Source organism: Ailuropoda melanoleuca, chromosome 13, assembly GCF_002007445.2.
Source record: "Ailuropoda melanoleuca isolate Jingjing chromosome 13, ASM200744v2, whole genome shotgun sequence".
Classification (NCBI taxonomy): domain Eukaryota; kingdom Metazoa; phylum Chordata; class Mammalia; order Carnivora; family Ursidae; genus Ailuropoda; species Ailuropoda melanoleuca.
In genome coordinates, this window is record NC_048230.1 from 25,788,829 (window position 1) to 25,799,660 (window position 10,832).

The 10,832-nt window shown below is 50.2% G+C and overlaps 1 protein-coding gene across 3 annotated transcripts in view; it reads right to left on the bottom strand.

Moving 5' to 3' along the window:
* ACLY (ATP citrate lyase) overlaps window positions 1-3,458 on the bottom strand; it is a 41,637-nt gene extending 38,179 nt beyond the window's left edge. For 2 of the 3 annotated variants that reach the window (XM_034641856.1, XM_034641855.1), the window contains exons 1-2: window positions 3,347-3,444; window positions 2,757-2,804 (exon numbers count right to left, since the gene is read on the bottom strand). In XM_034641856.1, coding sequence (XP_034497747.1) covers window positions 2,757-2,804; window positions 3,347-3,444 — 146 coding nt within the window. Of the gene's footprint in view, window positions 1-2,756; window positions 2,805-3,306 lie in introns of all 3 variants that reach the window. The other variant, XM_002922123.4, reaches the window with a different exon arrangement.
* Window positions 3,459-10,832: the final 7,374 nt, after the last annotated feature.

Sequence of the window (10,832 nt, forward strand, 5' to 3'; positions counted from 1 at the left end):
GTCAAACTAATAAGCAGGGGAGCCAGGACTTGAACCCAAATCCTCTTATTCCTGGTCCCCAGAAAACCCCACACTCAGCCTGAGGGTTTTTCTCCAAGGACCAGGCCATGCCCCCCTTCACCTCACAGAAGGGTCCGTGAAGACAATTTCTTTATCTCCTCCTCCTCCCCTACTGCTGTGCCCTGACACATCCATTCTCTCATGAGTAGTGAGAGGAGCAAGTTGGGGAGAAGAACAGAGGCAAGGGGAGGGAAATGAAACTGTCATTCACGCTAAGAGTTTGGCCAGATCAGGAAAAGTCACTCCAATCTCTCCCACAAAGATCCATAACTGAAGTTGCTGAATTTGCTGGGGAAGAGAAGTCAAGTTCAAATAAAGGAGGGCGGGGTTAGAGGCCTGGCTCGTTTATACACCCAGGAAGGTTGGTCTCCATCTCCAGCTCAGGGAAGGCCAAAGTTCCAGAGGCCACACTCCACCTCCCTCCCAAATGGCCAGGCCGAGGCTTCAGGTTCTAACCCTGACTTGGCTGGCCCCCTCAGCCTCCCAGCTAGTCTCCAGCTCAGCACAATGGGTGCTTTCAGTCTGGTGTCTGGCCCAAAGTGGGGTAGCTGGGAAGGGGCTCAAAAGAAATGTTCCCCTTTCTGGCCTTCCCCTGGGATGACTTCCGGCTCCAACTCAACAGCAGTTTCCGAAGGCAATGCCTCAACCAGCCCCCGTGTCCCACAGTCCTCCACCCCCCACCCACTCCAGCTCCATTTCCCAACCTTCTTGACTTCAGACCAGAAAAACTGGTCCTGAAATCAGATGGGTACACCTGCCCCCACCCCACTCCTAAACAGAGTGCAACCCAGGGCAGATCAAGCGGGGAAAGGAGGCAGCAGCTGCTGACCACCCTCAACACCTCAGACACATCAAGCACCTGTGACCAAAAACTCCAGAAGGAGCCCCTCAGCTAAGCCGCCCTGGCAGAGAGCAGTCTGAGAGACACTACCAGAACAACGACCCCCCCCCCACCTGGCACCTCCCAAAGCAGAGAAAGGATATGGCCGAGGAAGGGGATGTTCTGTGCTGAAAAATCACAACTTTCTTGAGGCCCAGATCAAATCTCAGACCCAAGAGTTCATTTCCACACAGTGCGGGGGCGGGGGGAGTGTTGGGGAGACACAACACGGCGATGATACAGGATAGAAGAGATTTGCCAGCTTACCAAAACAACAGATATGCCACCAGAGCACTTTGGCTTAGAGGGGGCAGGCCCTTTCAAGGCCAAGACAGGATTTATGATAGAATAACAGTGGGGAAAGAATCTGGCCTCTGCATATTCACCAATGCAGGGTAAGACTCACAAACCCATGGAGTAGCCGGGGTGGAGAAAACTCGCAAATGTAATCATTCAGAGGGGTCTGAGAAGTCTAAGGCAGTGGCTCTTAATCTATTTGAGGTCTCAGACTCCCAATCACCTGAAGCCTAGAAAAATGTGCTCCAACCTCACTGTGCATATCATTTCAAGGTGCTTATGATTATGACCACAGGCCACCAGTTAAGAGCATCTGCTCCAGTGACACTGGGACTTAAAGTGTAAAAGAAAAAAAAAGTGTATACCAATCTGGGTCTGGGGATCCACCCCACCAAAGTCTTAGGCTGCCTCCCCAGGAACTGAGTATGCTGTCAAACTGATGATAGGTGGTTTTAGGACACAGCTAAGACCCCAGGGGTCTGCTTTGGGGCCCCAGGAACTGTCACCTAATAACAAGTAAAAGTGTAAATCATTTAGGGATAAACGTGCCAAGGAACTTAAATACTCTCTCTCTCTCTCTCTCTCTTGCAATCACCCCAAGGGAAGGACTTTATAAGCTGAATGGGGTCTTTTCTGCAGACAGGTAAGTGACCCAGGATTGAGTTCATCCACAGTAGCCACTGAGGGCTGAAGCAGCCCACAGCAAGGCTGAATGAAAGGAGCCTGTTCCCCAGGAATGTACCCCTGGGACACAGCCAGTGCAGAGGAACCACTGGGGATGCCACTTAGGGTCTTTCTCTGGGAAAGACAAAGAGCACTCATTTTCAGGTTAGTTTCCATAAGATTGGTGTGGTTTTTGTTTTTCAGAGGAGAAGCAATTCCCAGAGTAAAGGGGAGAGGCAGAATTCTGTGAGGGTCCCCTACTGCAGCAAGCATAGTGTCAGAATAGGGGTGGAGACACCAGCTCCTCCATGTCCCAAGGTCTCTTCTTGTCACCCTGGCCCAAGCTTTTGAAGTTCCCTCAGAGATGAAAATGTCCCGCCCTGGGCAGTCGAGGTCTACCAGCTTTTCCTCACCCGATATTGATATTTCGGATATTCAAGGACCTGAGCTGGCTGAAAGAGTGGAAGGAGTGCGCTGGCTGGCCAAACTGCCATGCACTGCTCCTCCCCGCTCTCCAAAATCCTCCTGCCAGGCAGAGCCCAGGGGACCACCCAATGGCAGAAGTCCTCAGTATTGCACAGTATCTGCCAAGGTTGGAGAGGGCAGCCGGCGCTGGGTCTGGCCCTCTGCCAGGCCCTACAGGAGGGCGGCGGCAGCATCCTCCGGCTCCTTCAGGATCTAGCGTTGGCCGCGTCAGCGCGAGAGGTGGGGAGGGAGACTGGCACCCCGGCCATCTGTCGCTCAGACGCTGGGCCCGACGGCACCTCAAAAGCGAGGAGGGTCCTTCCCGCGCCGCTGCCCCACGGGCAGGTCCTCGCGGCGAGGCCAGGCCTCGGGCACCCTGGAGCAGCCCGGCCCCGCGTGGCCCGCCAAGGCTGAGCGCCCCGCTCGCTCCCTCCACTTTCTCCGCGCGGAACTCAGTCGACTCTCCGTAAAAAAGAGAGGAAGGGCCTGAGCCTGCGGAGGAGTGGGGCGAGTGGCCACCACTCTTTCTACTTCCCGTCCTCCGCATCCGGTGGGGAGACCCGGATGGGGACAAGACGGAGCCCGGTAAAGCCCGAAGAGGCTCGAGGACTGGCTCCGGGCGGGGTGAGGGGCGCCTGGATGGTGCAAATGCAGTTTGGCGGAGGGAAGAGAAGCCAGGACGACAGCACACCCTGTGCAAACTCCCAGAAACTGAAATGTGGGAGAGTGGGGGTGGGGTAGTCGACACGCGGCCACCGGCCCGGGGTTCCGAGCGAAGGCTAACCTAAACCGAAGACCCCGGAAACTTCTAAGCAGGTGCAGGGAGGGCACGTGAGCACCAAGCCGGCGTCGGGGAAGGCGGTTCCGGGTTGGGGGAGGGAGGCGGGAAGCTCCTGGGGCAGGTGGGGTCCCTCCCGCCAAGGCAGCTGCCCGCTACTAACCTCTCTGCGAAAGTCCGTGCGCGGCGCTCCCTCCGCAGGCCCCGCCTTACTGCCCAATGCCCCGAGCACTCCAGCCTCAAGCAGCCGCCCGGGATCCGGCTTTTGTCCGGGCCCCTGCGGGCTTCTCCCCGCCCCCATCGGCACACGGGACGAGTGGCCCCGCGATTGGTCACACGCGTTCCCTAGCCTGAGCGGCAGGGCTCCTCCCAATTCGCTGCCCGGTATAGCTCCGCCCTCAGGGGCGGGACTAAAAGGCTGCTGGGACTTGTAGTCCACCTGGAGCGTCCGTCCAGAAGGCTGGCAGGCACCGCCTCTCCGGAGCCCGCGGGCCTGGGGCGGGGCCAGGGGCGGGGCCAGGGGCGGGGCCTCGGTGTGGGGAGATGGGCCGGGCTACGCTGGGTAGAGAACATACGAGGCGGGGGTCCGTGGCCTGATCGCTTAGAGGCTGGGCCGGCGGCCGCTCGGAAGGTAGCGTTGGGGGTGGGGTTGGCGGAACAGGCTGTAGCGTGTTGGGGACCTGGAGTCTCCGGTCTTCTCTTGGGAGCAACTAACGTCCGTATCCCGGCTACCTAAAATCTGCCACGCTGAACCCAGTTGCTTAGACCGGCTTTTTACGTAGCGGTGGCAGACTGCTTTTGCGTTTGCACGTGGGCCTTCTCCATTGAGCCGGTGGGGCAAGACAGAGATCAGATCAGACCTCCTGATGTGGGATAGGACGGGAATGGAGTGAGTCGATGGGGCTCGGTGGGTGCCAGTCACACCACTTTGCGTCCCATTCACCTCACCTCGCGGAGCTGAGATTTTGGCACAGGGCGGGGACCATCTCTGCAGGTCTCCTGCTTCACCCCTACCTCCCATCCCAAGCTTCCACACTGGAATGAATGAACTGTTGCCTCCCCTTTCTCCATTACCTGTGAGACAGGCTATTTTCCAAAACAAAAACTGGGACGCCCGGTCTGACAGGTGCCAGTGAACTAATGGGGCAGAATGTTTGAAATCAGGAGATCCTGGAAACCAGGACATATATTTACTGCTCCGACATTCTGGAGCTTTCACCCCAGTCCTGTAGGTCTCCTGAGCAGCTCTTTGACTCTAAGAGCTACCTAGCTCCAGGAAGGAGAACCAATGGAGCACTGACCAGATCAGGTGAAAGGGTCAGCCCAGTATGCAGAGAATCACCATGCGTGTGCCCCTGCCAAGCACCCAGGTCATACTGACACTGCAACAGTGTTGCGACATTTTTGTGGACAAAACTTCAGGAAGCCCTCCTTCCACCAATCCAGTTGTAGTCAGGAGTGGGGCAGCTAAACTTGCTGCCCATGCCTGAACCAAATGATCCCTGATGATGTCACTTTCTGGTCTCCTCCCAGCCATCCTTTTGAAAGAACAACTCTTCACCTCTTCTCTGCTGTTGGTCCTTGAGAGTCTTCTACTCCTGTATGGATTGAGCTCCAACCCTATCAAGAATCTCTCCCAAAAGCACAAATCTCAAAGGGTCACCTCTCTGTAGATAAAGGAAACATCTCCTATGAAGAGGTACTCCAAAAAGAAAAGAAAGAAGGAAGGAAGGAAGGAAGGAAGGAAGGAAGGAAGGAAAGAAAGAAAGAAAAGAAAGAAAGAAAGAAAGAAAGAAAGAAAGAAAGAAAGAAAGAAAGAAAGAAAAAAGAAGGAAGGAAGGAAGGAAGGAAGGAAGGAAGGAAGGAAAGAAAAAGAGAAAGAAAAGGTACTCCATTTCTGGCCTTGGGGGGACAGCAACTCCAGGTGTTCAGAGGCCAGCAGGAAGACTGTAGTCAGGAGGAATCACTTGTGTAGCAATTATCCCTCTGGTTAGAAAGATCCACTTATCCAGAAACCAATAAAAATTTTCAATGCACAAGCTTTTGCCCCAGCAATTCCAGTTCTAACAATTTATCCTTCAGCTATACGTGCATATGTACATGAGATGAGGCCCTTTGTTTTCTTCACTGCTGTGTCTCCAGCACTTTCAATAGGGCCTGGTACATAGTAAACAATAAATATTTGCTGAGAGATTAAGTCCCCCACATAGGTGTTGCCAGGCCCAAATATGACTAGTCCTGGGTGGGGGCAACAAGAAAAGAGCTGTCCAGGGAGTGAGGGAGGAGAGGGGCTGGCCAGAGGGTCCGCGAGCCAGCCAAGCACTGGGATTTTTCAGTTCTCTGAGTGGTTCCATCCTAGGTCTTTCTCCACAGCTCTCAAGCGCACCAGGAAAAACTCTCTCATTACTCCACCATGCTCCTGCAGAAGCTCTTCTGCTCCAAAATGATCAATCTGGGCCCCATTTTCTTACCTTCCTGACTTAAAAGCTCTAAACCCTTTTGTTTTTGACATTTGAATCACCTCCCCCCTCTTTTAGATTAGGCTGGAAGACAAGTCCATGTGACCGGATACAGGAGGATATAGGCGCTGTCCCTGTGCCCAGGCTACAGGCATTCCACCATAGTGGCATTGGATGACCCAGTGACTCCCTCCTAGATTTGAATGCACTTTAGTTAATATTCATTGAACACCTACTATGTGAAAGGTACGGGTGCTAATGCAGACTCTTCATGGCAACCCCTTGAGCCAAGTGTCATCATCGTTTCGCAGATGAGCAACTGACCCTCTGCTGCCAGGTCCCTCACCCTGTCCTCTACCACCTAGTAGGTGAGGAGGAGGAAAGAAAATCATATCCAGTGAGTCTCCCCCACTTGGCTGGAAGCTCTTCAAGACCCAGGACTGTGCAGGGGCTAGGCACACATTAGGCACTCACTGTATACGTGATGAAATAAATGCTGGAATGAACATGTGAATGAAGGAAAGAAATTCTAGAAGGACAGAAGAGGAAGGAGGAGCTGTAGACAGGATAAGGGTCTACCTGAGTGTGCAGTTCTGAACCCACCTGTCTCCTGGCCACAACCAGAGACAGGGGCTTAAACCAGAGACCCATCATAACCTGCCCTGGGAAGAACTGGGGAGGTTCTCACTCTTGCAACTTTCACTTTTTGTCCAGTACTGACCCGTCTCCAACTGAAGCCAAGGGTCAAGAGCCTGTGGTGTCCTGGGGAAGCTCCCCAGGGAGGTACGGCCAGAGCCAGCTTCTGGGCGTAGGAAACGTTCTCTAGCCAGACCAAGAAGCTCCTATCTGGCCTCTTCCCAGAGTCTGTCCCCAGCCCTGCCCTCACCGTGTTTTAAAAATAGCCACTGCCTCAGTCTCACCAGGTGTGTTCCTGGGACATTCTCTCCTCTTTTCCTCTTTCAGGATGCCTTCCCCTAGGAAGACAGCACACCATTTCCTGTCCTGAGACAGAACCTGCACAGCTCCTCCTTTATACACATCACTTCTCCCTGACTTTGACTTGACATTCATTCATCTCTGAATGAATTCATTACTTTTGCCTCTCTTTGCCATGTTCTGTGTTTGGAAATTCTCACAAGGGCAGGCAGAAGCGGAAGTCGTGTATGAATGAGAATTGCCAGCCTCCATGAGGGCCAGAGTCGCTACCTTGACACCAGTCTTTAGAGTTTAGTGCCTCACCCGAGGGGGCTTGAAGGCCTCCTCCCATGCACGGGGGTGCCCTTGCCTCTCTCCCTGAGAACTTAGGTGCTGCCTCAAGGATGTGGTGTTGCTTATTTAGGCCTCCTTGATCACAGAATCACAGAACACAGACTCCAAAGAGACCTCAGAAGTCCCTTAGTCCAATCTTCTTATTTTGCAAAGGAAATACAAGGGACACAGAGGCCCAAAGGGGTGACCAGACTGCAGATGGACAGATGCATGTGTCATTCTGGAAACCATCTGGCATTATCTCATAAACTTGAAGAGACACACATACGAAGACCATGCAGCCCCACTCCTAGGTATACCCAGGAGGATGTCATATACTCATGTGCTCAGAGCTACATGTGAAATTGTCCAAAAATTGGGCAGAGCCCAGACTTCCTCCAACAGTTGAACGGTTGGATGGGTTGTAGTATCATTCACACAAGGAAAAACTTGACAGCAGGGGAAAATGAATGAATTGCAGCCACACACAACATGAATGAATCTCAAAAACATAATGTTGAGCAAAAGAAAATGGAACATAAAAAGTACATGTACAGTATGATTCAATTTACATAGAGTTAAAACAAACAAACCTAAATTCTATTATTTGGAATGAATACATAGGTGGGAAAACTACCAAGAAAAGCAAGGAAATGGTTATAACAAAAAAACTGGACTCTAGTTCTTTCATTCAACCCATATTTACTGAACACCTGCAATTGCCAGGTACTATTTTAGGCACTGGAGCAATAATGAATGAAATAAGCAAAGATGCTCAGCCTTGCGTAACCCACATTTTATCAGGGCAAACAGCAATAAACAAGGGCAAAGAGGTTGCAGTTTAAATAGGGTGTTTGGGTGAAGCCTCCTTGCAGAGGAGAAATTTGAACAAATACATGGAGGAGGGGAGAGGGTCAGTTAAGTCGCCAGAAGGGAGCATTCCAGACCAATTCTAAGCCATTCTGGACTGAGAGAACACCCAGAGCGAAGGCCCCTCATGAGTGGAGCCTGTCTGCTATTTTCCTATTCAAGGAAAAGTTCAGAGGCCAGGCGGCCAGAGCACAGGGAGTGATGGGGAGAGTAGCTTTTATTCTGCATGAAATGGGGGACCATTGTAGGGTTTTGAACACAAGATGACAGGATCTGAGTTGCATTTTAAAAGGAATATTCTTTTTTTTTTTAATAGGGCAACTTTATTTTTTTTGACATCTTTTTTTTTTTTTCCCCTAAAGTAAGTTCTAGGGGCACCTGGGTGGCTCAGTTGTTAAGCGTCTGCCTTCGGCTCAGGGTGTGATCCCAGGGTCCTGGGATTGAGTCCCGCATCAGGCTCCCTGCTCCGGTGGGAGCCTGCTTCTTCCTCTCCCACTCCCCCTGCTTGTGTTCCCTCTCTTGCTGGCTGTCTCTCTCTCTGTCAAATAAATAAATAAAATCTTTTCAAAAAACAAAAAAATAAAGTAAGTTCTACACCCAACACAGGGCTTGGACGCATGACCCCGAGATCAAGTCACATACTCTACCACTGAGCCAGGCAGGTGCCCCTTAAAAGGAATATTCTAACTGTTAAGCTGAGAAAGAAGGAGGCAGGGGTAGAATAAAGAGAATTAGAAGGATATTGCAGTAATCCTGGAGGGAGTCAAAGAGGGCTCAGACCAGGGTAGTAACCAAGAAGGTGGTGGTTACCTGGGGAGGGGGTAGGGCAGGGATGAGATTGTGACTGGGGAGTCTCACAGGGAGCCCCCAGTTGGCAATGTCTCTTGACTTACCTGTGAGATGATTGCATGGGTGTTCATTGTATAATTATTTAATAAACTGTATATGTACATTTCATATATGTTTGTGCACCTCTGTTATATTTCACAATTGAAGGAAATATAAAAACAAATAAGGAGATACAAAGAGGTAACATAAGGAGCCCAGCTAATAAATGGCTGGGACAGGTTAGGAACAAATTCCAGTACTTTTTACCCTAACCGATCCAACCTAGGCATGGACCCCAGCCCGGCTCACCTGTTTCCTAATGATGTGGCTTCAGGCAAGCCCTGTTACTTCTCTCAGCTTCAGTGTTTTATCCATCATTAGGATGCTGTCAAGATCACAAAGTGCTTTGTAATCTGCCAAAAAGCACACAATATTATTGCTATTTAACTGTGCTTTTAAATAAAGATTTTATTTATTTTTGAGAGAGAGAGAGGATGTGAACAGGGGGGAGAGGCAGACGGAGAGAGAGAATCTCAAGCAGATTGCCTGTCGAGGGCAGAGCCCATGACCCTGAGATCATGACCTGAGCTGAAATCAAATCGGACGCTTAACTGACTGAGCCACCTAGAGGCCCTTTAACTGTGCTTTTTCTTTTCTTTTTTTTTTTTTTTTTTAAAGATTTTATTTATTTATTCGACAGAGAAAGAGACAGCCAGCGAGAGGGAACACAAGCAGGGGAGTGGGAGAGGAAGAAGCAGGCCCATAGCGGAGGAGCCTGATGTGGGGCTCGAACCCGTAACGCCGGGATCACGCCCTGAGTCGAAGGCAGGCGCTTAACCGCTCTGCCACCCAGGCACCCCTAACTGTGCTTTTTCTTAAACAGCTTTACTGATACTTAATTGATGTACAATAAGCTGTAAACATTTAATGTGTACAATCAGATGAGTTTTAACACAGGTATACATAGTGAAAACATTACCACAGTCAAGATAATGCATATATCCTTCACCCCCGACCCCCAAAATCCTCTTGTATGCCTTTCTATTTTATCCCTCCTTGCCCTACTTCCATATTGCTAGGAGGCACTGTTTTGCTTTTGGGCACCATAGATTTAGTGTATATTTTCTAGAATTGTATTATTTTTTATTTTTTTTAAAACATATTATTTTTAAGGTTTTTTTAAAATTTATTTATTTGAGAGAGAGAAAGCAGAGTGAGAGAAAGAGAATGCCAGTGGGGGCGAGGGGCAGAGGGAGAGGGAGAACCAGGCTCCCTGCCAAGCAGGGAGCCTGATGCTTCGGGGCTGGATCCCAGGACTCTGGGATCACGAGCTGGGCAGAAGTCAGATGCTTAACTGACTGAGCCACTCAGGCATGCCCAAAGCCTTTTAATCTGGAGTAAAATTTATTTTTTCTTTTTCATGCTTTTTGCACCTGGTTATTTCCACCGATTTTTTCCTAATTTTCTAATTTTGACTTTCTACATTTAAGTCTATTTTTTTTTAAAGATTTTATTTATTTAGTTGACAGAGAGAGACGGAGACAGCCAGCGAGAGAGGGAACACAAGCAGGGGGAGTGGGAGAGGGAGAAGCAGGCTCCCACCGGAGCAGGGAGCCTGATGCGGGACTCAATCCCAGGACCCTGGGATCAGGCCCTGAGCCGAAGGCAGACGCTTATCGACTGAGCCACCCAGGCGCCCCTATATTTAAGTCTATTGAATTAATTTTTGTATGTAGTTTGAGGTAAGGTTTTTTCTGTTTTATTTTGGCATATGGGTATCCAATTGTTCCAGTGCCATGTGTTGAAAAGATCATCCTTTCTGCACTGAATTTCTTTGGCAACTTTGTTGAACATTAATTGATCATATATGTGTGGATTTATGAACTCTCTATTCTGTTCCATTGATCTGCATATCAATCTTTATGCTACTATCATTACTATGGCTTTGAAATAAGTCTCGAAAGCACAGCATTACTTCTCTTCTGTATTTCTTCTTCGAAATTGTTTTGGCTGTTCTAGGTCCTTTGCATCTCCACATAGATTTTAGAATCAGCCTGTCAATTATTTTTAAAATATTTTTAACTTACTTATTTGAGAGAGAGAGCACGCGCGTGTGCGTGCACATGGGTGGGGAGGGGCAGAGGGAGAAGCTGGCTCACCGCTGAGCAGGGAGCCTGATTCCGGGCTTGATCCCAGGCCCCTGGGATCACGACCTGAGCTGAAGGCAGACACGCAACCCACTGAGCCACCCAGGTGCCCCTCAGCTTGTCAATTACTAAAAAAA